We start from the raw sequence: 27,976 nt of genomic DNA on the forward strand, positions 1-27,976 counted from the left end.
TTGCTGCTAATCTGTCATATTTATCCAGAGCAAAATCTTTAAAACAACCTCATAAGGTGCTTAGCAGGTTCTCAAGTTTTGTCTAATTGCAGTATTTGTCTAATTGCCTGGATGATTACTTCCTTCCAAGATTTCTCAGCTGAACAAGCCCACCACATGTGGAGATAATGCCCTTCTTGTTTACAACTACTCCAACAATTTGAGAATGTAGAAGTAACATACATTCTAAAGATTTTCCTAAGATTTAAGTTTCTACTTATTGGCCATAATGCAATGCAGAATTAAATGTGCTTAAGCCCACTTCTTTCAATGTCTTATGTACACGCATATCATTAATTGGACAAGTTCTTTTGCAGTTGGAAACACTAACTATTATTTATAACGAATACTAACTACTAACAGACTTACATAAAGAATATGCTTTGTCACAGCCTGAAAAATCTTGCTGCTCACACCTAACAAGCTTCTCACAGGAGTACAGGTCATAAGGACAAAAGACAAGCTGACTACAATTCCTGACTTGGCCACTGTCACTAAACTTAGTAGTTTTGCTTAGAACTTGACCCTACAAAAGTGCAATGTTGCCTTGATCGTGCCAAGCTCTTAAATAGCTACTTCACTCTGGGCATAACAAAGTGGAATGGCTATGAAACTACTCATGTGCTTAAAGATAAGCTTGTGTCCAGTCCTTTGCAGAAATGTCAGTAGACGGCAGTATTCAAAAGACAACTGGAGAGACGATAAAAAGTACCAGGGTCTTACAAGTGAGGTGTGTGACATATAGCATCAGAGCAAGTTTCCCATAGATACTAACAGTACAGTAAACTATCATCAAATGCCACAAATATCCTTTGCATTTTTGATATTAATAGGAAAATTATGGGACAGGTGAAACACCCACACCGCAACTGCTGGAGATTTGCCTGTCATGCAATACAGTATTTTAAGACTGGGTGAAATTCTTTGATAGTACAACAGGGTATCTCACAGGGAACAGGAAAACACACACACAAATAATGAGAATCCACACCCTTCTGCAGAAATGCTGTGTGGAAGATTCTTAACCTTATAATTGCAATGCTCTGTAAGATTCCTGTTCCTAAATGCAGAAAGCTATGGAAATATCATGTGTCAGAGGGATTTTGCCAACACAAAAGGTTGCCATGACTGTGCTCTCTTCAGATGATCAATAAAATACAAATACACAAACCAAGCTCTCAAATCTCCTAAACTGTCATGCTCTATATCTGCCACTAGTAAGTCAGAGCCATCTTTAGGGCAAGTGATCACAGTCTTTCATAATCCTGATTGGCTCAATGCTACATAAAATTATCCTTGTTGCTAGTGGGGAATATCTACATGTTTGTTTGTTTTGAGAATGGAATATGCCCATGCATTGCACATGACCCCTTTTTAATTGCAGAATGAATGCTGGTTCCCTGTATGTCTACAAGGCACAGAGGAATGACAGTAGAGGCAGGGTGGATAAAACACTGTCTGGAAATCCCAAGTATAATGGCTCTACTTGCACAGAACACTAAGCCAAATTATGTCTTAGCACGAACAACCAAGCATGCTAGTACCCATTTAGAAATTGGTGGCCATTGTATTCCTTTCCTGGTCCTGCTGCTGCAACGCTACAGAGAGCTAAGTCATGGTCTGGCTTAGGGTTACATGTGAACGAGAGCTTGTGGTTTGTCTCCCGCAAAGATAACATGAGTATCAACCACAAGCAATTCTTGTTTAGTCGAAGACAACTTACCCTTTCTGTGGGGAAGCAGTTATGGCCTGGCGCAGATGCTGAGGAGGTGGGGTGGGGTGGGGTTGACCCACGCGGCCAGCCATTGATGCCCAATGCCTATGCCATAGCCCAATGCCTATACATACCCAATGCCTATGCCAAAACTTACTTACATCTATAATCAATAAAGTTGTGGCTGTTTTCCATTCCAAAATGCTGTCATATCATTCACGCTGGTCTTACACATCCAGAATCCTTAGCCCTCCCAGTAATCCCTAGCCCGCTGTGTTGTGGTCCACAAGCCACAAGCCCACAGTTGCACATAATGCTAAGTCAAACCATGGCTTAGCTCACACTTTAGCATGTCATAGTTTGGCTCAGCGCTTTTTTTCTTTTTAAAAAAAGTGTAATGGTACAGTACTCTCATTTTGACTCAAGAAAATCACCATTTTATAGTTCAAATCCAGAAAAAATAAATACAGTAAATGGACAAAAGTACAAAGATTCACAAAATGTTTAGGGGTATGCATACCCCTGCTTCCCCCCAGGAAAAAAGCACTGGTTTGGCTTAGTATTGCATACAAACCAGACCAATGTCAGTACAGTGTATGGGAGACTTAAAAGGACGTTAATCATCTGGTGCAAAGTGGTTGCTTGATCTCAGGGGACAGAGGCAACCTGAAAAATACCAACTGTGTGTTGATGATGGGGTCATACTACCAGTCTTGTAGGGCATGAAACTACAGGCTCATAAGAAGTTAAGTACTGCCAAGTTGGTGGAGGGAGATGATCCTTCTACATGAAGTTTATCTCCCAGGGAGGCTCACCTGGCGCCATCATTACATATATTTAGGCACCAGGTGAAAACGTTTCTCTTCAACCAGGTGTTCAGTTGATGAAACATGCTATGGCCTTTTAAGTGTGTTTGTTGGAGGGGGCTAATTGGTTTCTTTTTGTTTTATTGTGTATTTTGTGTTCTTATTTTGTATTTTTATGCCGTGAACTGTCCTGTGATCTTTGGATGTAATATGAACTATGCTTTGAGTTATACCTGATCTTATTAAATCAAAAATACTTGATGATGATGATGATAAGCCATATGAACGTTCTTCCTTTTTAGCATTTTACCAATTTTATTTATTTATATTAAATATAATAAATAACAATGAATTTATCAGAATTTGTATAGTGCTAACCTGTAAAAAATTCTAAACTGTTTACATACAGTACATGTTAACATTATTGATAGAAGTCAGAAATTAAAAAAAATAGTTGGCCTAATTCCCCCAATCTAAATAAAATCAGCAGTTAAATAAATATACATTATACAAATAAAATTACATGCTTATGCCTTACCAACTCCTTTCCAGCAACTCCCTAAAACTGAACGCCAGATAAGAAGTCCGGTCAGCACTACAACCTAAATTGGTGTTGATCTCCATAATCCATAATGCAACTTCCTTGCTATTTATTTCTGACCTCATTCATGTGTATTATCATTCACATAATTTAGGCTCTAATTCACAACCAGACACACCATACTCTACTAATGCATACTGAAAACTGAACTATCCATCTCTAGCAACTTCTCTTGCTGAAAACTGCCTTGGAGGTAGTGCTAATTTTATCAGGCTTCTGGCCAGATGAGAGCGGCTTGGAATCTCTATAAATTCCAGTAGCTAGATTCCCCCCAAACAATTGGCGGCTGGAAACTTTCCCTAAGAACTAGGAACATAGGTGAACTCAAATTCAAGCACAGCAAGTGGCCAGAAGGTGTATATCTAAAACTTTAGCCAACACATAGGACTTTAAAAGCTCTGTCAGCTTTAACGTGCAATGAAAGAGCCCTTAAAAAGTTGAATTTGGTTGAGGGTAAGGAAATTAAACACTTTGCACAGTTCAGACCATGTCATCATTGTATTTACAGCATTATGGTGCTAGAGAGAGCCACCAGAACCCAAGACAACACTACATACACTGTACCTGGTTGGGGCTGCACAAGTAAGACAGGTCCATCCCAAAGGATTAGCGAAGCTGTGGGTACGCTCATCTCGGCTTGCTGCTTGTTCCCCTCCTGCCTTACATACCACAGCTCCCTTGCTCAGCCTTGCAGTGTCTGAGTGGAGTCCTGATTCATGATTTCAGGCTCCAGCAGGAATGTAGCAATTGAAAACTCGGAACTATTTTTACCCTTGACCAGCCGCAGCCTCTCTGTTCTATAAAGACTTCTAAAGAAAAAAACCATTCCCAGCTAGTTCAGGATGTGTTTTAGGGATCTATGGTTCTCTGGCATTTGCTGTAGCTTTTTAAACTGCACAGTTGCTAACAGGAAAAAGTGAGCTTACACTCTGCTATTATTGACAACAATCAAAAAGTCAGGCTATTGATCCATGGTGTGTGTGTGTGTGTGTGTGTGTGTGTGTGTGTGTGTAATTTATTTCTTACTTTTCACTGTAAACATTTTAGGGACAGCGCCTCCAAAACAAGGAGCTTAATTCATATGCACACAATATTTCTTTTAGGAATTTGATTTTATTCCCCAACTGATATAAAAAAGAAAAAGGAAGAAGTGGAGGAGGAGCAGAAAAGAAATCTCTTTCCGGACATGAAAATTATGAAATATTAAGTTGCAAGAAACAGGGGTAAAGGAACCTTAAGTCTGCAAACCATGGCACAGTTCAATTGTAGACCTCATTCTAATAAGCCAGGTCTTTTTTGCACTGAGAATGACCCTTGTGCCCATCCAAATACTATTTATGGAAGGGCAAACTGGGCACTTTCCCAGGAGAAAGCATCCCACCCCCCCACCCCCAAAGCTCAGCCCAGCAGCAAGGAGGAACACTATGGAAACTTATGCGCAGCCTGCACCACCATACAGCTCATTCACATTAAATCACAATTTGCTTCAATGTGATGTGTAAATTGGGCCACTGTATGATGACATGTGAGAAAAGGAAGGAGGAAAGGGAACGCATGGGCACAATGTTCCTTCATGATTTAATAAACCATAATTTATTAAACCCAGATCATTGTGCCTGAAGTGGACTGTTCTGTTTGGGATACCTGATCCTCATGCACCTCATTCATCATAAACAGGTTGGTGGTCTCGAAGAAACAGACCAAAAACAGTGGACCCTCTGGATACGAATGTAATTCGTTCCAGGGGTCTGTAAGTACCCCGAAAAATCCACAAATAGAGGCGTCGCTTCTGCGCACACGCGTGGACCAAAGAGCACTTCTGCACATGCACACACAGCGAAACTCAGAAGAATACACTTTCGCAACCTGAAAGCTACATTACCCGAAGGTAACGTAACCAGAGGATCCACTGTACACAAGCTTAAGAATGTCCTAATAACAGGAAACGTCACAATAAACATGAATCATGCTTTGGTGATAGATAAAAATAAAAAGGACAATCACATGGTGGAACAGCAATCCAGCGGAGGCAGCAACACCTGCCCAGAGGACTCCCGGGGAGAGGAGAGGAGACTGAGGGAACACTCCCCAAGGGAGGGTGTTCGAAAAAGGGTAAGAGGCTGACAGCTCTGCAGGCAAGGGGTGACATAGCTGGGCTCCTCAGCCCCACAGGGGTGACAAAGAAATAATGTAGTTGATCAAGGGAGACATGGACTCAAAAAGGTTGAAAATCTCTGTTCTAACCAGTCAAGGAGATATTCCACTATTAGGAGACAAGACACCTCAGCCAGTCATCCAGGGCTATTAGCGTAACAGATGAATATTCAGCAGCTTTCTGTGTATAATACAAAGTAACGTAACATGAATAACTGTAGATAATACCATATCTACTGAATAGGAAGCTGCAATCCCTCAAATAAGACACACCCACAAAATGCAGACGGGATGAAACAAAACTATCTCCCCAGAAAGCACTGTAGCTCCTAAAAGGACAATATAATGAATTCTTATCAGCAGATACACACATTCTATGCAGCAGATTCGATTACAATCCTAAAGTCACAACAGAAGCCCATGATTTCTGCTGCACAGAGGAACTGAACTTGACAGCAGTAGCATGGAAAACAACTGCTGAGTTCTACAGAATGCCATAGACCTGGGGCTGCTTCAAAGACAATTTTCCTCCATGGTGTATATTAAGTTATGTTTGATGCTAAATACTTAAAGAGAAAGGATAAATACTCATGGGATCTTGGTATGAACATGTCCATTAAACATCTGTTGAATCAAAGCTCTAAACTGCACTCCTCTGTGAATGTCTTCAGTTATTAAAAAAAAATAGTGCCAACTACATTTCTATTGTTCCATAAGCACTTCTATTTCTGTTATAATCAACCAATTTCTAATATATCACTGTCTTAATAAAAAGAAAAGAGGCAGAACTGAAGCAACAACAGACATTAAGTTTAAAAAACAACAAGTTCCTCAATAAGCAAGTCTATTTTTCTTACCATCACTTCTTGTTTCTGAAATGAGGAGCTCATTTATATTTTGGTGATGCATGTGTAGGAAACTAAATGTGCATAATCTTTTATACATGGAGCATGCCCCCTAAACTCACATTCTATCTCAATCACTAGAATAGTAGTAATAAAATAAAATAAAATAAAATAAAATAAAATAAAATAAAATAATAATAATAATAATAATAATTTGTTTGTACCCCACCCATCTGACCAGGTTGCCCCAGAGTCACTCTGGGCAGCTTCAACAGCCAAATCAAGTCTGAGAACAGAATAGGAAGAGTCCATTCCCTAGGTTCCAGTATTCCAGGTGAGATAAGGATTTTGGACTTGGCCAAATCCAGACACACACACATACACACCCGCAATGATAAGAGAAGCAACAAGGGAATACACAGTAAGCTGGAACAGCCAATGTATAGCTAATGTATGGCAATATTGAACCAATCACATTATGACTGATGAGGGGTAAGGATGGAGTTATTGGGAAAGTGGCTGCCAGTGCTACAATATCGGCAGTGTTATTTTATGTGGGTTTTTTGTCTGCTCCTGCAGTCACATTAACTGCAGCGTTGCAGCCTGCAACACTGACTCCTGATATTTTACCTTTAAATAGGCATGATATAATAAAAGGCTGAGGCTGTACCCCTTAAGCATACTTATTAGGAAGCAAGCCACATTAAATTTATTTTTAAGTAAGGATGTTTAGGTTAGTGCTGTTAAGAATATTTAACCATAGCTATCCTTGCTCCCTCAGGAGTATATGCAAAGGGGATGGGGGAGCAAACAGAGCAGATTCCAAAGCAGCAAGTTCATTCCACGTCCTCCAGTTAATTGTTTTCTAATCTCCTTTTGCACACACATCCCAATGCAAACAGAGAGCTCCTCACATAAGGTACCTGTTCTTCATTTTCTCATAGGAAGGCAGCCTCAGACCCTGTGCTCCCCACCTGCCGGCCCAATTCCCTTAGTGCTCAAGGATTAAGTGCAGTTTTACAATATTTGCAACCATATTCTTGGTTTGAAAACACCTTATTTGTTGTACAAAGAATAGCAGGTGCAAATCCTGGACAAAATTATTTCTGAATATCACCCAAATATATCCTCTAAGGTACTGAGTGCTGTATCCCCAACGAAGCAGAAATTAGAATCCGTGTCCAATATGTGTTTTTGCTGCGCTAATAAAAACAAGGATAAGCAAAACCTCAGTTTCTACCTGCAACTTCAAAGTCCATTTCCCAGTGGGAATTTATTCTATTGATCACAGCAGCCCTTGTCCTTGCTGTAACCTGTTGTTTTGATCATTCCCAGCAGATTACCAATGGCTATGGATATCTGACAGACATACAGAAACAGAAATTGCAAATGTTCACCACAACTCTGAACAGCCCTGCATGATTGAAGATTACAACTCATGGTGTGTGTGTGTTTTCAATCCACAACATATTTCCTGCTATTGAACATCTGAGCTGGCAGTGTCCCAAGTAATTTTGTTTCAGAAGTAAACATTCAATAACACTAAATGCCAGAAAGCGAGCACCAAACATTCAGTATAAAAACCTCATCTTGGGAAATTCAAAATGCTTACATCGCATAATGCTAATGTTGGATCATTCTGTATCAAATCGAAAACACTGTAACATCCAATACTAACTGGAGTTTTACATACAAATATATCCCCCTCTCTTCCCTCGTGGTTTGGCCTGATCTGCTCTTATCAACTCAACAAGATAGGTTTCATATAGCAAGAAGTAGATCTTTGCTGCCTACTCCTCTTCCACTTAAACGATTTACTTATTCCGTGGCCTTCAATTTGGAACAGATGTTTGCCAGCACTGGTAAGAGGCAATCCAGGGGCCCACTCTGGCTACCTTGCACAGCCTTTCACCCCAAAGACTATTATTTATGCACCTAGGATGCTTTCTCCCAAACATGAAGGGCTCCTCTAGCCACCAATTGATCGGCAAAGACATTATCACATTTTGCAGGTGGGATTCAATGGCACACTGGCAAATTCAGACTAAACAACCAAAGCAGATTTGGAGCACTTGTGCAGCCCGCCAAGGCATCCAGATTTGTCCTTTTAAAATGAAATAATATGATTTTTTTTATCGCACAAGGTTGCTGTAAAGATAAATATGATGGTGTAAAATTTCCAGTGTATATGAACGATGCACTGAACACTCCAAAGCCCCAGTGGAATGTCAAATATTATTTTCAATTTCAAAAAGAGGTTTTGCTACCAGCCTTTATATACTCTTCTTTATTTCCAGGATAGTTACTTTTCAGCTTGGCATATCCTCTACCTCTGTTAATGTGCACACACGAATATTCTCAATACGTATTTGGCCAAGTAGACTCTCAGATCCTTCAAGTGTCCCTATTTTCTGGGGACAGTCCCATATTTACAGAAGCAATCCTGGTTTCTGATTTGATCCCAGAATGCTCCACTTTTCCTTAGGATGTCCCTATTTTCATTGGAGAAAATTTGGAGGGTATGGCAGGATATCTCTATTTCAACAGAGAAATGTTGGGCGGTATGGAGTTATGCTACCCCTGAGCCAAGGAGATAAGTAACTATACAAACTTTAGAAAACATCTGAAGGCAGGCCTGCACAAGGAAGTTTTTAAATGTTTAATGGTGTGTGTGTGTGGGTGGGTGGGTGGGTGGGTGTTGGAAGCAACCCAGAGTGGCTGGGGAAACCCAGTTAGATGGGTGGGGTAATAATAAAGGTTCAATTTTGTGTTTGTTTGTTTTTGTCTTCCCGTTGTGCAGTGTGACATGGCACCTGCTCAGAAATGAATCACTCCTATCAGTCTTCTATAAGGAGTAAATCACAAGGATCCCTCCCTAATCCTCCCCTCCTGAGAATCCCTCATCTACAGCTAGTGTGAAGTGGAAATTTATTTCAGTCTGTAGTTTGGGTAGTTAAAATGGCAGCAGCCACAGACTCCACCAAGGAGAATAAATAAATCATACTATGGTAGCTTTTGAAGGAAATACTCTCCTACATCCTCCTCTATTAATGTGTAAATTCCCAGCTGGAATCCTTAGTTGATAAACTGGTAAGAACAGGATGGTTGCTGTGCGCATTCTCACTCTCCCCCCACTACACTGTAATAAAAAATGGTTCACATTTTAACTTCACTAAATAGAGCTGTAGTGAAGGCTGCAGCAAAAGCAAGCAAGCAAAAGTAAAACAAATCACCTTTACTTCAACAAACCTTTTAATTGAATTTTGAGCAGTGTGCTTAAAAACAAAGCTTTTTGACTCGTGCATATAAGCTGTATCATGCATCTTCCTTATTACAGTGGTTACCATTCAATTGATAAATAATTCTGAACAAACCTGCAAATTTAACAGAGCCAGAAGGTAGGGATATAAACTAATAAAACATGGCAGCTTAGGGCTGATAAATACTTTCATATCTGCAATTGTTTGCTGTGCTTTCTCTCTTCTTTTGAATATAAACAGCCTGCAATGAATGCAGTAGGCTTAAAGATTAAAAAGAAGCACTCAACCTTTGGGTTAGCAAATTTTGGATTACCCTTTTCTTCAAAATGAGGGAAAAAACACCAGACTTTTGATATGAGATATAGATAAGGTAAGGCAATCAACAAAGGTTGCTTTGGAATTGCAACTTTTTACAGTGAATCCTTGTCAAATCATTGCATTCTGTTCATCCTCCTCTAGTTTTTCCAGGCCTGATTTGTGATAGGATTTTTGCTTTTTAAAAACAGGTTGTTTTTAGAGTTAACTATGCCTTCAAATGTAAAGCTTCCTGATTACAGTACAGGTTCTTCCAATTTTACTGGTTTCCTACTCAGTGCAGCTGGAAGATCAGTGATGAATTGCCCCTTAGTTAATCACCCGGTGTTCCCCAAAGATTGGGTATTACATTACTAGTTTCTTTTCATTATTTATTTCCGCTTTTTATTTACCATTATGGTGAAATAGTGCTATTTCACTATAATGGTAAGAAAAGGGGAAATGGAAATGAAGCAGCAATTTAACAAACATGCATATAAACACACAAAGGGAACAAAAGACGATTTAATATGCAGGGGCGGAATTGAATGTTCGCTCTTTCAATAATTCTGACTGTGCAAACATTCCAGCCTGCCAGATGGAATCATCTCCCAACACACACACACACACACACACACACACACACACTCTACAATACAATTTCTGGGGACACGCAGGAGAGGAGAGTGGAGAAAGCCCCATTACACAAGCAGAAGTTCTTGCCCAGGTCTTCAGCTGATGAGGGTAGTTTTTGTTTTTTTTTTTTTTTTTGCATTTTAAAAAATTTTATTAATCTTTCCATATATATACATTAAATCCGTGTTTCATACATCTCATTCTTTTGGACTTCCTTCAACGTCCTTGACATTCATTCGTATTTATCTCTTTATAACGCATTCCAATCTTTCGTACTGCCATTAGTACCATTTTTCAGACATTGTTTTCCATAAGCAATACTTCTTAGTGTTTTACAGTGCCTCTTTAAATCCTACTAGCGTTGTGTTTACTAAACATTTGTTCTCCAGATAATCCGCAAATTTTCCCCAGTCATCTATAAATTTTTGATCCTTCATATATCTAATTTTCCCTGTTAATTTATCTAACTCCGCATATTCCGTCAATTTTAATCTCCACTCTGTTAACGTTGGGCTTTCTTCCTGCTTCCACTTCTGCGCCACCACGATTCTAGCTGCTGTTACCGCATATTGGAAGATTTTATAATCCTTTCTTTTAATATCTTTTCCGACCATACCTAATAGAAAAGCTTCGGGTTTCTTTACAAATGTGTAGCTTAATATCTTTTTGATTTCATTATAGACTTCGCCCCAGAAGCTTTTAACCTTCCCACATTCCCACCATTGGTGATAGAACGTCCCTTCTTTTTGTCTACATTTCCAACATTTGTTATCTGTTTTATACATCTTGGCTAGTTTAACGGGTGTCATATACCACCTATATAACATTTTTAACATATTCTCCCTTAGCAGTACACATGCTGTAAATTTTATATTCACTCTCCAAGCTGATGAGGGTAGTTAGGAGAATCTTGCAAAGGCAATTATGGGGCAATTCAGCCTTCATCCATCAACCATGCTGCAGGAAAGCAACAACATGGGCATAGCCAGAACACAGGAAGCTTTCAATTAATAGTAGAAAGATCTCCCTGAAGCTGAGGCTCCAATACTTTGGCCACCTCATGAGAAGCGAAGACTCCCTGGAAAAGACCCTGATGCTGGGAAAGATTGAGAGCACAAGGAGAAGGGGATGACAGAGGACGAGATGGTTGGACAGTGTTTTCGAAGCTACCAGCATGAGTTTGACCAAACTGCAGGAGGCAGTGGAAGACAGGAGTGCCTGGTGTGCTCTGGGTCCATGGGGTCACGAAGAGTCGGACACGACTAAACGACAGAAGAAGAAGAAGTAGTAGTAGTAGAAGAAGAAGAAGAAGAAGAAGAAGAAGAAGAAGAAGAAGAAGCAGGAGAAAGATCTCAGTTGTGAGCAGACATTATAGAAAGATCTTGGTTGTATGGCAGGTATTGTTGGGTAATGTAACACTTTTGCTTGTATGTAACTTCCTTTTTAATTCCAATGTTTTGCTCATGTCCTTCATGTAGGCTTCCCACAGGCATCTGGTTGGCTATTGTGAGAACAAGATGCTGAACTAGATGAGACATTGGCCTGAGCCAGCAGGCTCTTCCTACATTCTTATGTAATGTTCACTTCCAAACAATTGTGAAAAATCCATGTTTCAACAGCAATAAAGCTCTATGTGTGGAAGCAACCAAAGTTAATTCATTTAAGAACGTGAGTGAAGCCATTTTGAAAATATGCTTAGGGACTATCCATAAAGTATGTCACACTTTAAGGTCTTTTGTTTAACTACTCCCTTGCCTATTTTAAACCAGTAATAAATACTTACTTTCTTGGCACTTTTCTATACCGGTTCCACTCTCTTGAATACATGACATACTTTATGGGTGGTCCCTTAAGTAACCTGCTGGGTATGTGCCAGAATTATTAATTTTCAAAGTAAATGATATTTGTATCTCCAGTCTACACTTAAAGGATATATGCACTTAAACAACAGGTCTTGCTGCAAAGGAAAAACCATCTCTAGATACCAATGCAAGAACCATGTCAATAAATAAGAAGGAAAAGGGGTAGATTAAAACGAAATGAAATGCAGGAATTTGTGGGGGACCCATGTGCCCCAGCTGAAATCACACTAGTCAAAAGGACCTGTATTTTAAATTCAGATATAAAGTTCTTGCTTAACGGAATCCTGTGCATTTTTAACCTGGAAATAAACCCCACTAAATTAAAAAGGATACTCCTAAGTAGGTGTGCACAGGATCGCCACCACAATGTTACTTCACTTAGCTTTACAAATACCACTTGATGTCCAGTGCCATCATTATTTCTTATGGTGGTTTGTTTCAAATTTCTTACACAGGGTGTAATTGCTCAATAAATGAACTAAATTAACTGGTACACAGCTGGGTAGGTATAGGCAAAATGATACCAGCCATACAAGTGCAGCATCACTATACAGTTGGCAGCAATCCCTACACACAATTGTTATAGGAGGCTGGTGAGGATCCTAGAGAATTTGGTGCAGGCTCTCCTCCATGTACTAAGAGCCAAAAGGAAAGAGGAATCTTCAGCTGTCATGTTGCTTATACATCCTTTAAAAGATACTCTACAGCAGCTTTTGCCAAGCCAGTGCATTCCCAACTGTTTTAGGCTACACAGCTTTCAAAACCTGGCTGGGTCTGATGGGACTTGTAGTCCAAAACATCTGGAGGGCACCAGGTTGGGAAAGGCTGCTTTACAGAGAAAACACGTTTACTAAGCATCTGAAAATGCTTTGTTCGGGTCATCAGGCAATTCTCAGCAGTCCCAGAAGTGCCTGTTTCCTTTCTCTATAGCTAACTAAACTCTTTGAATTACAGCCAGACTTTGTAATATCAGTTCTGAGTCCTCAAGGGCTTGCCCAGATAAGGTATATGGTGGTTATTTTTAATATGTGTAAAAAGAAGGAATGGCCAAAATAGGACTATATTACACAAGAGCTCTATTTACACTGGTTCTTCCTTTGATTTTTAGGCATGATTCAATGTGCCTGGCTTAGAAGCCTATCATGATAATATCTCAGATATCGATGAAACATGCTGTTCTACCAGTATGTGAATGCAGACCATGAAACACATGCAGATAAGTTTTAATGGTAGTGATTTCCCCCTTATCAAGGCTTTAAGCATCTTTTGGAAGCAGCACAGAATCATTTTTATTTGCATGGGGTTTTTTGGCCAGGTTTAAATTGACGGGGTCAATTTACTTATTCTGTCCATTATATTTTATATATCTGGTGTTATAAATATGTTCAGTTGCACACTGTACTTGTGTGTAGAAGAGATCACCACAACAATCAATTCTAATCAAGTTCTCTTCCTCAGGCAGGCTGCAACGCCTGACCAAAACTGTAGGATGGGGACCACAGAATAGCACACAACTAAGGATTGCCCCATCTATGGAATAAGTAAAAACTTTCCATCTTGTGCTCTTTCACTTTTTAAATCTCCCCAGTCAAGGCTCTATATTAACCTCTTACAACACTCGTATCTCGTACATCAAATAAACTCAATGCATTGGAAAATTGTAAAGTCACAATCATTTCGGCCAACAACATTATATACTTGACAGTTCCATTTTTATTACACTTTTGGCAGTGTGGAAAGCTTTTTACTCCCCATTTAACAGCTATTTTCACAGAAGCTGCCACAGCTATTAATATTATAGCAGTAGACCTGGCTCGGTTTTAATCAGGGTCTCAAACCAGCTGAAATATTGGTTTACTGCAGAAAACATTTTAATGGTTCCATTTTGTTCCAGCTGGGAGATTGTGAACAAATTAGAAGAGTTAATTTACCTATTTGTACCATCATCATCATCATCATTATTTTTTGAATTACACCATTTCACCAAGAAATATACAATAATTTGCCCCTCCTGGTATTTTAGAAGTCAGATTTAAATAAAAAACAACAAACACAAAGTTTCATTATATATTGCTTAAATTCTTTTTTAAAAGATGTTTGCATGTTATTAATGCAGTGTTTCCCAACCGGTGTTCCGCGGCACACTAGTGTGCCGCCGGACGTTGCCTAGTGTGCCGTGGGAGGGAGGCGGGCGAGTCGGGCTAATCCTCCGGCCCCGCTCCCCCGGGGAACGTGCCCCGTCATCCGCTTCTGCCTTGCTCCCTGTGACAGGAATTCCCCAAACTGCATCAGCATCTGCCGCTTGCCCAGCAGCCCCGGCGCTGCCTTGCGCCCGGCGCCCCCGCCATCCTCGGCGCAGGGAGCGAGGGGCGTGCAGGCAGGCGCTGCCCGGCGGAGCGACGGCTCCTTCCGAGCGGCTGGCAGTGTCTGGGCATGACTGGCCTCCCGCCTGGTCCCGCGGCGGCTGCAGACGCGGCCGAAGCAGCACAGGGAAGGAGACGCCCGGCCGCCCAGCCCAGCCCCGCACGCTCCCACTCTCTCTCGGCGGCCGGGGAGCGGGGCCAAAGCGGGCCCCCACCTGAGTGGCGGCTGCGTGAGCCAATAGGCGAGCTGGGGCAGAGGGGGAGGCGGGGCTCCGGAGAACAAAGGAGGGAGGGGGCACCCAGGAGAAGGGGGCGGGGCGGGAGGAGCGGGGAGCGCGGCGCTGCGCCCGGGACACCCCAGTTCCGCCGGGTTAGAAGCCGGCGGCCTACCTCTGCTGGCCGTGGAAGGCAGCCGGGTCTGGATCGCGCCCCGAGAGTGGCGGGGTCCGCGCACAGCCTGCCCTCCAGGCTGGGAAGTGGCTCCTAGGCTCCGCCTGAAGCCACGCAGAGCCCGCAAGGCGCCCTCGGCGCAACTTGGCCGGGGCAAAAGGCGAAGCTCTGGAGGGAAAGGCGGCCGGATTCCCCTCCTCGGCGGGTCCGGTGGTCTCCCGCCTCCTCTGAGGAAGGGTCTCTTCTTCAGCTTTTCTGATCCTTCGTGGCCCCGTTGGGAGAAGCCGAAATAAATAATGGCCGTGCCATTAAAGTTCTCTCTTTTATAAAAGGGATCCTAATAGAATCGTAGAGTTGGAAGGGATCCCCAGGGCTATCCAGTACTGTACAACCCCTGCAGTGCAGGAATCTCAGCCATAGCATCCATGGCAGACAGACATCCCACCTCTGCTTAAAAACCTCCAAGAAGGGAAAAACCTCCCGAGGGAGACCATTCCCCTGTTGAACAGCCCTTACCAGCAGAAAGTTCTTTCCCATGTTTAGTCAAAATCTTTATTGTAACGTGAATCCACTGGTTCGAGTCCTACCTTCTCTACCTTCTATGCTGTTACTATTTTTTTATTTTTTTTTTTACATAAGTAAAAAGTGACCTTTCCCCATCTGGCATGGTGGTGTGCCTCGAGATTTTTTCCATGAAACAAGTGTGCCTTTGCCCAAAAAAGGTTGGGAAACACTGTATTAATGTCCTCAGTTCCATGAGCTACATGAGCTTGTGAACAGTGCCATTGACCTGGATCTAGAGTACCCCTTCCACTGGTGGAAGAATCAACATTTCAGTAGAGGCTGCAGCTCTCAGAATGGGCAAGTAATTTGCATCAATCCCGCCACAGCTTCCTGTCCAGTTCCTACCCTCTTCTCCAACCTCTAGGATATATTTATGAGTGGGAATTGGTGGGAAATTGTTCTCTCTTCACAAGACCCACTTGCATGAGCAGAAGTCTCTGTTATTAGAACTCTGTTAATCGGATCCAACCCAACAATTTTAATTAAGAAGTGATTATGCAGTGACTGTTTAATAGCTTTGAATTTAGAAGACCATGAGCTTCAGCTTGTTAAAAGCCAGTTTGGTATGGTGAGGGAAGGAGATTTAAGGGACAGGATATGGAACTGGGCAATGGAAAGCTGATGATTGGAATAAAGGAGTGGGAAACAACCTGAAATAAAAGTAACGAGATGTCAACAACACAGAGTGTTGGGTTTTGACATGGAATATCTATTTTCAAGTCGCTTGCTTAGCCATAGAGCTTACTGGGTGACTTTGAGCAAAGTCACTCCCAGGTTAACCTCCTTCAGTAGGCTACTGTGAAGATAAAAATCAAATAAGCATCCATATAATATCCTACCTAAAGGCACTGAAATAGGACAGGAAAGAAAACTAAACAATTCATCTGAGCTATGGGACATCAAATTTGTCAAAGCAATATTTCACTTACAAAGAATGCACAGTGAACAAACAATGAACAATCTCATGTATTTACGCTTTATGTGATCTCCATATGGAATGCTTACTCTACAAAGGGTTTAAAGTCACTTTCTAAGTCTCTCAAAATAATTTATTGCCCATATGAAAGCAAAAAAAAGGGCAATGACCATGTTTGCATATAACACTCAGTGGAACCATAGCTTAGTGCAAATATGTAAGTGTGCCAGCTCCTGGAGAGGGGATTGCGGTCACTTTGACCCTCCTCCAGTGAGTTAAGTGACGATTTGACTTACTGTGTAATCTGAACCCAGGCTCATAGTTTGTCTTCTCTGGACAAAACACAAGCGGTAAGCCATATAACAAACTTTGACTACAACTTGTATTTAAAGCAAGACAGGCCATGACACGGGGGTCAGATGGCAAGCTAAGTCAAACCATGGCTCAGTTCATAGCAGTGTAGCAGCAGCAGAACCAGAGGACCAAATCTGCCAATCTTCTCTTCAGCAGCCACTCGTGTTTGCACTAAATCATGGTTTTGATTAGCAGTGTACACAAGCATCTTGCCCAACCATGGTTTGTGCTATTCACCTGATTTCTTTTTCCATCTCATGGCAAACCAGTCACAGTGGCTTCAAGTTGTACAGCTACAGCCACAATGATGGTTTGTCAGTTCAGACATTGCAGTAAACCATAAAAGGGATGCGGGTGGCACTGTGGGTTAAACCACAGAGCCTAGGACTTGCTGATCAGAAGGTTGCAGTTCGAATCCCCGTGACGGGGTGAGCTCCCGTTGCTCGGTCCCTGCTCCTGCCAACCTAGCAGTTTGAAAGCACGTCAAAGTGCAACTGGATTAATAGGTACAGCTCCGACGGGAAGGTAAACGGCGTTTCGATGCGCTGCTCTGGTTCGCCAGAAGCGGCTTAGTCATGCTGGCCACATGACCCAGAAGCTGTACACCGGCTCCCTCGGCCAATAAAGCAAGATGAGCGCTGCAACCCCAGAGTCGGCCACGACTGGACCTAATGGTCGGGGTCCCTTTACCTTTAACTATAGTTTGCCATTATGCCTGAGCTGGAAAGGACTGCAGATTTGTGACACCCTCTGGGGACATGAAAATTTCAGTGTAGCACATTCAAGTTTCTGCACATTGATTTGGTGGTAAGGTTATTAGGAATGACACATCCGCTCATGCCTTCAGTCTCAAATATGCTGTGTAACAAATACCTACAGATGACTTCAGATACAAGTGGAAACTAGAAGGATAAATAAGACTCCCAAAGCAAATTGAAAGGGAAGAGCCCTAAAAGACTATGTGACATGCAGCATTTATCTTAACCACAAAAAGCTTATAGTGGGAGACAAGGAATCTCATCTTTGTTTTCATTTTGCCTGCAGAATTTCTCTGCTAACCAATCTTCGGTAAAATCCCTTCCCCTGTGTTTCTTCAACAAGAGTTATTTTCCCTCCACTACTGTTCTAGTGCATAGATGGCTAACCCAAATATCTCTGAAAGTTATCAGTTTACACAGATCACTCAGACTGTAAAAAAATGGAACCTGGGGAGTTGGGTAATCAAATGACATCACATGCTTACATGCAGGGGGCAGACTATGTTCAGAGCATAAAGGGGCAAGCTTTTCAACCTGCTCTGACACATACCCTGCCTGGGACCTTAGAAGTGCTTAACTCCAGCTCTATCAGACATTGTTGTCTTAACATTCTGAAAGCTACAGTTTACTGGTTGAATCTGTATTTTTTGTTAACCTTTGTGCTCTGTCTTGGGGGCTTTTTTGGTGGCATAAAAATAATGTCTTTATTATTATTATTTTATTTATGATTTTCAGTTTTATACATTTCAATAATTTCACAATCATTTTAACATTTCAAAACTTTACTTCCTTCCCCCTCTTTCTGCAGTTCCTTAAATTTTTTTTTTATATTTTCTGCATATTCCATTTTAACATAATTTACTCATTTATTCATCTACTTTATATACTCTTATAAAACTGCAGGTTATTACAATAATCCTGCCAATGTTCTTATGTTTACAGTTTATCTGTAAATATTCAATAAACAATTCCCATAATTTTATTAAAGTTGGTTGTCTTCATTTCTTATTTTTCTGGTAAGTTTCACCATTTCTGGCATAAAAATAAAGTCTAACAAACTAACTGAAATACACTTATTAACACAGAGCAACCTACAATGCAGGTTAACATGAGCCTATTAATCTGAAATGGAATTTGTGTTTCTTCCTCACTGACCAGCCACATAAAAGTTCATTTCTCTTGTCTGCTAGGATTGTGCAAATCTGGAGAAACTGGGCTGTGTTTGTGCTTTGGCCTTGTTTCCACTATCCATTTTTTAAAAGTCTTGGATTGCATGAGAGTATAAAACAGACGGTAAATTCACACATGCACTGATATGTGCTTCAAGCTTTTCATCCTGCAGCAGTAGCTTGGCAGCAATAATATTTGATTTCTGAAATGTAACTCCGATTTTTATATATGGTTTAACAAAATGCCCAGAAACATCACTTTGGCTTCACTAGAGTGTGATGTGAAACCGCAATTTGTGAATCACAATTTGTCAGTTCAGATGGGCTTGACATTTTTTAAAAATTGTTTTTGTTAAAGATTTTCTTGGGTTACAGAAGTACACATATCGTCTCTATTTTCAGATCATAAAGTCCTTTCTACGGATCAGTTATATTCGATGTGAGACTTTAATGTTGTACACAGTATAACGTTGGTGGAGAAGAGAGGTGGGGAGAGAAAGCAGGGAAAGAGAAAGGGGGGGGGAGTAGTAAACTTACATTATTGTGGGTAGGTTCTCTTTCTATTCATTTCTTAGTCTTCATTGGCATTGAACGAGGTTAGGGGGGCCCAGGGAGGTGGGCTTGACATCTGAATTGACAAGCCACAGAGTTCTCAGAGCAGTTTCCAGTGGAAGACTGAAGCAAGATGACCAATTAGAACATTTTCTTAAGCATCCTTGGCTAGCTTGCCCCCGCATAATCACAGGACGTTAGATTTCATAACCATCCTGCTACTGCTTACACATGACAACTTATTAACAGGATGAAAGAGAAGGGAGTCTTGCCAGAGGTGCTTCTGCTCTTTCAACTCACTTGGAACTCTGGTTTAAATGTTCAGAGGCTGAAATAAGATTCAGTGGTTGCTACCCTCAGGATAATCTATCCCAACAATACATGTTCTAAAGCACTTTGTTAATAAAATATATTTTCTAAGTTGTTAATAAGACATTGCTAATGTATTAAAACACAGCACACCTCAACATTTCTTACAGATGTAACACATTCAGTCATGTTAAACTAACAATAATCCACAATAATCCACATTTCTTCCTTCAAAGTTTTGTAAAAAGCAGAAAAAGAAACAATTTCACAAGGTAACTCTAGGGAGAAGAGCATCAGTAATAGATAAAAGATTATACTTATCATGCCAGCACTAGCACAATGAAAAGAGACTATACCATCTATTGGCTGTGGTAGTCTGCTAACTTTCATCCATCTCTTTTTTGATGCTAAATACATTCATTCATCATCATCATTCTGAATCTGATTGTGAGCATCTCTGTCTCTCACAGATACACAAAAGCACATCATCAAAAAGAATTGCAGTCAGCCTGTTAACTTCCTAGTGCATGAATACTGGAGGGACATTCTCAATTATTATTTTTAAATTGCCCTCACAGTACAGTAGAACAATAGGCCTATTTCCCTGTTGATTCCATTTCTTTAAACTAGTTTTCTTGTGGAATAGAACCTTTGTATATTGTGCTATGTTTTTCTTGCTTGTTATAGTTTCCCAAATATTGAGTCATTGATTAATTTTTAATTACTTAACATAGAGAGAAAGTAACAACCAAGAAAGAAAACTCAAGCTCTCAAAACATTGAACAGGGATGAGTCTTTGTAAACCTTTACTCTTGTAAAAGTTTGAGGTTATAAATTCACCCACCTCACCAGTCTGCAGTGATGATAAACAAATCAAAATTTGGTTTGTCTTCTAGTTTTTTTTGACTCATGCCTTTGTAGCTTGGTGAGCATCTAGGACAGGATGGTCAAGCCACATGATTATGAAAGGGTACTGGGTTCACAAAGAATGTTACATCATAGTAAAAACAATGGCTTCAGATCATAGTTTATTTGTTGTTGTTTAGTTGTTTAGTCGTGTCCGACTCTTCGTGACCCCATGGACCAGAGCACGCCAGGCACTCCTGTCTTCCACTGCCTCCCGCAGTTTGGTCAAACTCATGCTGGTAGCTTCGAGAACACTGTCCAACCATCTCATCCTCTGTCGTCCCCTTCTCCTTGTGCCCTCCATCTTTCCCAACATCAGGGTCTTTTCCAGGGAGTCTTCTCTTCTCATGAGGTGGCCAAAGTATTGGAGTCTCAGCTTCAGGATCTGTCCTTCCAGTGAGCACTCAGGGCGGATTTCCTTCAGAATGGAGAGGTTTGATCTTCTTGCAGTCCATGGGACTCTCAAGAGTCTCCTCCAGCACCATAATTCAAAAGCATCAATTCTTTGGCGGTCATACATCACTACTGGGAAAACCATAGCTTTAACTATACGGACCTATGGTTTTTTGTTTATTGGCTTTTGTTTTTTGTTTATTTTGTTTATTGTGTTTTGTTTATTGGTCATAGTTTATTGGCTCAAACAAACCATATTTAAGCTTCTGGGCATGATTTGCACAGTATTCTAAGTCATGGTTTAATAAATGGTAGCTAAATTAACCATTGCTTAGCATTATGTGCAAATCTGTACACATTCCCTTATCATGCAGCTTTAGCCTCCATATTAATCATAAAATTCTGTACGGAAATTGTTAATTTATGTAAAGCAATTGAACAACAACTAGAGGTTAAATTTATTTCACAAAAAGCAAGGCTTTTCAGGTACAAGATGTTGGAACATGATTGTAGCTAAGCACCCTTTAATGAAGACTACTGGTTCCAAAAGGTCAACGTTTTTGAGGAACAGATTCAGACAATCACAATTTCCTGCAGTTTACCCATGTGTATAATAGATGATATATATGAGTTATGAGTTTGAGGGTGTCAGATTTCCCTGTGTCATGAGTTTCAGATTTCCGTTATGTGTTTCTGGGTGCCAAACACTGAGCCCCTAGATCTAGGAAGGGTTAAAATATAAGCCTGGTAGATGAGCCATTAAGAGAGAACAAAGAGAAAGGTGATGGGCCATTAAGAAAACAAAACACCCCTTGCCTTTTCCTGTAAGACCTATTGCAGTCGTTAAGAGTCGTCAACAGGCTCATCTCAGCTATCTGCCAATCTCCCATTCCCACCACCCTTCTGAGTAATACCCCTCCCCACCTTCTCACTATATAGAAGGATCTGGCAACTTCTGTTTCAGTGTATCTGAAGAAGTGTGCATGCACACGAAAGCTCATACCAAGAACTAACTTAGTTGGTCTTTAAGGTGCTACTAGAAGGAATTTTTTTATTAAGAAAACAAAGTAGGTCTTTAAGTAAGTAAAGGAGAAGGGACAGGGCCCCTCCTCCTGCTCTGAGATAGAAGAGCAAAAGCCAGAGTTGAGAGTTGAGAATTTGCTGCTATGTAAGCTACAAGCTACAAGCTGGCTGCAAAAAGCTGCAGGCTGGAAAAGGCAGATTTCTGCTTGAATCCAAGGCTGGACCTACAGGAGAAACAAGACCCTCTTGGAGTGTTAGCACTGTGGAGTCCTCCATCATAAACTCAGGTTGTATATATGTGTAAATAACCCATATATTGGCCACTGTGCTTCATTCCAATTCTATTAATGTTTAATTGACATTTTAAAACTTTCCCCCCATGTTTTAGCTGTTCATACTTTATCTGCAAGCTGCCTTGAGTCCCTGTTAGGGGAAAAGGTGAGATATAAATAAACATATAATAACAACATCCTCCTTGTATAATAATATCCTCATTTAGACATTCTCAAAAAGGCATGGGAGCTACTCACAAAAAAGCAGCTCCACACACAACAGGGAGAATGTCTAAGCAGATTTTTCAGACAGGCAGCAAGAAGCATCATTCATATAAATTGGGACTTGAGCACTGATGCCCTCATATAGGAATGACAAATGCAAAATTTGTTTCTGAAGTCATCTTATGTATATTCTGCTAATGGGCTTTCATTCTTTATTAGAGTTGCAGCTTGCAGCACATGTCAGCAAGAGGAATGACCTTAGAGGTGTTTCTTTCTGCTTAGAGAGATAAATGAGTCCCTTCTTCAGGAGGACAATGTTTGTTAACCACCCATCCAAGACACTATGAATTGTGTGTGCAATTCATGATTAATTGACTTTGTGTGTGCTTATCATGACACAGCACTAACTTAAAATAATAGATCTGACAGGCAATTTTGCTAAATCACTGAGCCCTTTTCTTTTGAAGGCCCTAGCCTCTAGTTCGGCCAAGCCTTTTCAGTTATGCCCTCCTTGGTATCTAATTGATTTTGCAAAATGCTGTTAATCCTGGTACACATTACACATAGGATGGGAAAACTTTCTTTTCAGGTAAGATGAGTCAGATTTCCATCTTCCTTCATGTATACATCCTCTTTAATGTAGGTAAAATAATGAATGGTGAATTAAAAAATTCTATCATGTGATATATTCTCAATAGGAGTTGGTTTATGAATTGTGTGAATAAAGAAATTCCTAATTTACCTAGCTATGTCTTTTCCTTTCAAGGAAAATGTGGGATTACAGTGCAAACTGTTAAGGATACATAAGATACCTTTTCCATTATTAGACCTGCTTTATACATACTTCAGGATTGCCTCTTAAAGTTGCTCCCATATTGATCCCAGTATGTGCAAAGTCTTCTCTTCTTCAGTACAGCAACCACACAAAAGGCCAGGCCTTCAAAGGAATTATATTGTACAACATGGCTAACCTTGATGCCAGACAGAGGCACTCATGAGGCTGATGTGAGAGCAGCCATGGAAGTAGTAGCAATAGGCTTAGTGAGGTAACAGACAACCAATCAATTAATGTAACTAAAAGTGATATGCAGATAGATTTAGCATACTATGGCAAAACTTCCAAAGCAGATGTTAAATGTTGTTTCACTGGTCATATGCAAAAAAAATTAGCATAATGGCATCAGCACACAGCCAGCTGTTATGTGGCCCCACACCTTGGCAACTGACCCTGAAAGGAGTTTTCCCTCAAAAGGAAAGAAGGTTGTAATCTATAATTTGTCTGATGCATCTAAAAATATCCACTGGTATCAGGTTCCTGGGAGAGGGATAGTCTCCAGTATCTTCACTATGCTAACCATTCTGAAAATTGCTTGATGTACCAAAAAGGTCACAACCAGTCCTAAATTAATAGATCTGCATGCCAAAAGTAAAAAACAAAACAAAAACTGCAATTATTAAAAACTATTACTACTGCATACATAATTCCTAGAGATTGCTATAAATAAACATCATAATGCAAAAGGCACGGAAAAATGTGAGACTGCTTCCTGCTATTACCAAGTTTAAATCTAATGCAAATAAGTACTCGTGGACACTAGTAAACATAAAGGACCCCTGGACAGTTAAGTCCAGTCAAAGGCGACTATGGGGTGCAGCGCTCATCCTGCTTCAAGCCAAGGGAGTCGGTGTTTGTCCATAGACAGCCTTCTGGGTCACTGGCCAGCATGACTAAACCGCTTCTGGCACAACAGGACGCATTTGCCAGAATGCACAGAAACACCGTTTATCATCCTTCTACAGCAGTACAGTGGTACCTTGGTTTACGAACTTAATCCGTTCAGGAAGTCCGTTCTTAAACCAAAGGGTTCGTAAACCAAGGTGTGCTTTCCCATAGCAGCGGGGGACTCAATTTACAAATGGAATACTCTCAACAGGAAGCGCAACACGTTCTTATTCCAAGGCAAAGTTCACAAACCAAAACACCTACTTCCTGGTTTGCAGCGTACTTAATCCAAGTTGTTCATAAACTAAGCTGTTCTTAAACCAAGGTACCACTGTACCTATTTATCTTCTCGCGCTGGTATGCTTTCGAATTGCTAGGTTGGCAGGAGCTGGGACAGAACAATGGAAGATCACACCGTCACAAGGATTTGAACTGATGATCTTCCGACTGGCAAGACCAAGAGGCTCAGTGGGTTTAGACCATGCAAAGACCACTTACCACTTTAGGGACAGTGGTGGTTATGGTCCAGCTCAGCCACGGGGAGCCGGGGATCTGTCACTCGTGTGGCCAGTTGACGTCATCATTGGTCTTGGCCAGTCACAGGGGCTCACAAGATTTTCCAGTATCAATGTCATCTGCTCTTGGAATGGGCAGAGCAGTTGGCAATCAATGGTTATTGGGCATCTATGGGCCAGGAAGGAATTTGCCTGCAGACAAATTGGGTCTATCTGGGGGTTCTGCTTTTTGTCATAACTTTTGTGGGGAAAAGGCATTGGGTTGGATCCATAGTCTAAGTTCAGGGGGGTGGGGTTGACAGCCACCCCACCCCCCTAATTGGAACTGGAATTCAGGATATTCCAGTAAAGGAGACCAGAGGGAGTTCTGTCCAATGGTCCAGAAAGGAGCCATTGGGCCACAGAATACCCCAAAGCTATCCTATCAGGATCACTTCATTTGATCTGCATCACAGAGAGATACCTGAACCCTGAAGGAGTAATCATTCAGCAGACAGGCTGGTTGATTTAGGATACATACCCAGTGTCTATGCCAAACCCTACTTACATCTACAATCAATAAAGCTGTGGCCAATCTTAATCCCAGATTATCGTCTTGTCATCATTTCTTCTATTACAAATCACCCACTCACATCACCGGGTGGCATACATGAGGAGATGAAGAACCACTTACATCACCCTTGAGCTTCTTGGAGGAAAAGTGGGATACAAATGAAATAAATATACAAATAAATAAATAATCTTGACTCTGGTTCTCAATAAAACATTTTTAGAAATGTTGCAGCTGGCAGGGAAGAAGGTGTGTGGAAACAGGAGCTTATCTGGCTACAGAAATGGTTTCTGAAACAAGGTGTGTCTGTTAAACGCACACGGATTGCTACTACCGTCTCTATCCCAACTTTTTATTATTAAAAAAATACATTTTTCTATGAAGCCATTGTAAGTTTACCTTTAGGGACTAGCTCTTCTATTGAAAAATGATTTTTAAAGATGAATATTCAGAAGGCCTTCTCAAACACAGAGTGGAGACAATAGATTCAGAACAATACAGAACTCTCAAAGGAAGAGGGGAGCAGAGGAAAATTTTGTACACCTTGCAAGCTTTTGATGAATCACACATCTGTTGCAGAGAGAAGGGAGTCAGATGGCATTGTTCTTATGTGATATGAACTCGAGAGGAAGAAGTGGGTCTGCTTGTGAAGATGAGGCTCTCTTTGGAAGCACATGATTACCAATATTGCTATTTTCCTCAGAGACAGTCAGAAGGGCTAGAGAAGTAAATAGAATTCTTTATTGGAGTTCCTTTGTAAACATGCAGTGTTTGCTATAACTGACAGCAATAATCTGGATGTGAGTATTAATGTTAGGGAAATGAACAAGTGACATCTGAGAATGGGGAGACTTAGAAATGCTCTGACACGCTGTAGAGAAGAGGGGGAAATCTACTAACCTTGTCACCAATGTAAGAACATGAGAGGGAGGATGTAACTGGAAAAGCTGTCAATGGAATACCAGAGCCCCTCCAGCTATGGGTTATGGCATGATGCTGTCACAGGAACACTAGCAAAACTCTTAAATATTAAGGCTTAATCCACATTCATGCACAAGCTGAAGAATAGTATAACTGGGGAATGGAGGGGTGTTTCAGATTAGAATTCTGTGTTAGGCTGTGTAAAATCAATCCATTATTTTTTTTAGCCCCTATATAGTGTGACTGATCACCACCTCAATCCTCTTTCACTCCCTTTATCAAAATGTTGCTAGAGCTACACTGAACTATGATTATAGCATTACTGCACCTTTGCACATCAGGGCATCACAATACCATGCTACATTGTGTGCTGAATGGGATCGGCCAGTACAGCACAGCCAATAACGTTTATGGAAATCAAAGTCAAGAAGCCATCAGCAATAGCAGCAGGAACAGAGCCAGCAGCAATTGTGACAGCAGCAGCAGAAGCAGAGGCAACATGCTCAGTAGCTCAGTGCTTTATACTGCATGCAATCCTGTAAAAATGAGAGAGGAAATCTAGGAGGAAGAACTGAAAAGCATGGCAAACTCTGAACCAGCACAATACAGAAGTGAGGAAGACACGGCAAATCTAGTTTCAATACAGGCATGAGAACTTTGGGAAATGGGTCACTTTTCTTTCAGAAAACTAATTTGGCCAAAATACAAACTGAGTTAAATCATAGCACAGTTCTAAATCAGCATCTTAAAATAAGCTTCCTCAGAAATGGCAGGAAGGCCATTTAGTTTTTGATCACCAGAAGAAATGCTTTCTGTCGATTTAAATGTTGCAACATTTAGTTCCTATTTTCATCCTACACATCTCTTATTCATGAAGAACCTATATAGCACAGTTGCTGTAGTTTTAAAAACAATACCCTAATTTCTCCGAACTTTCCATGATTCAGGGGGTCATAATTCTGATCATCTACCAGACCTTCCGCACCTGAAGATAAATAGTGGGAGGTGCCCATATCACACAGGAGTGATCTATTCTCCCCTCTCAGTAGGCTGAAACATAGCATGCATTTCTATTGTTGCCTTGTTATAAAGGAAGGGGAATGAGCTGCATCAGGATCTGAGGGAAATTGGGAGGGGGAGAAGGAGGGGGAGAAGAACAAGCCCTTAAGGGGGAATCATGGATCTGTCTCTGCAGGATCTTTTCTTTCCACACCATCCGTATGGAAATGGAAGATAAGGGTTGGTACACAACCAGGAGCCACAGAGCGCATTGTGCTCCAAGCACGTGCCCAGCAGCAGTGTATGCACAGCTAATTCCCACTAAAGCTAATAAGACCCAAGCACTCACAACAAGAGAACAGAGCTGATGTGCTTTCCCATGAAGTTTCAGGAGAGGGAGGCACTTGTCATTTAATTTTCCTCTGACACCTTTCAGGACAATTTGCTGCCACAGAGAAAATGAAATGTAAGAGAAATGCCAATTAGCTGAAACCATTCAGATTTTAACATCTTTCAACAGGCTCTCGGCAGCAGCTCTGTGAGCTGATGCCTCAGCTGGCCCTAACAAATAAGCCTGGCCGAACCCATTATTAGGAATCTGCAATACCAACTGGCAGCAAGAGCCAAGCAAAAACCAAAAGGAAAAGAAGGAAGAAAAGCGCCCCACAAATAAAAGAGGACAAGGGGGGAAAGTTTGAGACTGGCTGGAAAGGATCAATAGCATATGTTCTCCCACTGGCGATGCACAGCAAGCATTCTCCTGTCAGGGAGGAACACATACTTCAGCTACCAGAAAGGGATGGAATTGCTCCCAGCTGGGGTAGCTGCATGTGACATTCACAGCAATTCCAGACTGCACTGTG

General features: G+C 41.1%; 1 protein-coding gene across 9 annotated transcripts in view; it reads right to left on the reverse strand.

Moving 5' to 3' along the window:
* TSPAN4 (tetraspanin 4) overlaps nt 1-27,976 on the reverse strand; it is a 508,885-nt gene that overhangs the window by 251,907 nt on the left and 229,002 nt on the right. Inside the window, exon 1 of one of the 9 annotated variants that reach the window (XM_081203208.1) lies at nt 3,725-3,821. The exons of the other annotated variants lie outside the window; for them this stretch is intronic. Within the exon in view, the coding sequence (XP_081059334.1) occupies nt 3,725-3,791 (67 nt within the window). The 5' untranslated portion in view covers nt 3,792-3,821. Of the gene's footprint in view, nt 1-3,724; nt 3,822-27,976 lie in introns of those variants that run through there. 9 annotated transcript variants of the gene reach the window in all.

Source organism: Podarcis bocagei (genome assembly GCF_964188305.1).
Source record: "Podarcis bocagei genome assembly, chromosome: 1".
Taxonomy (NCBI): Eukaryota; Metazoa; Chordata; class Lepidosauria; order Squamata; family Lacertidae; genus Podarcis; species Podarcis bocagei.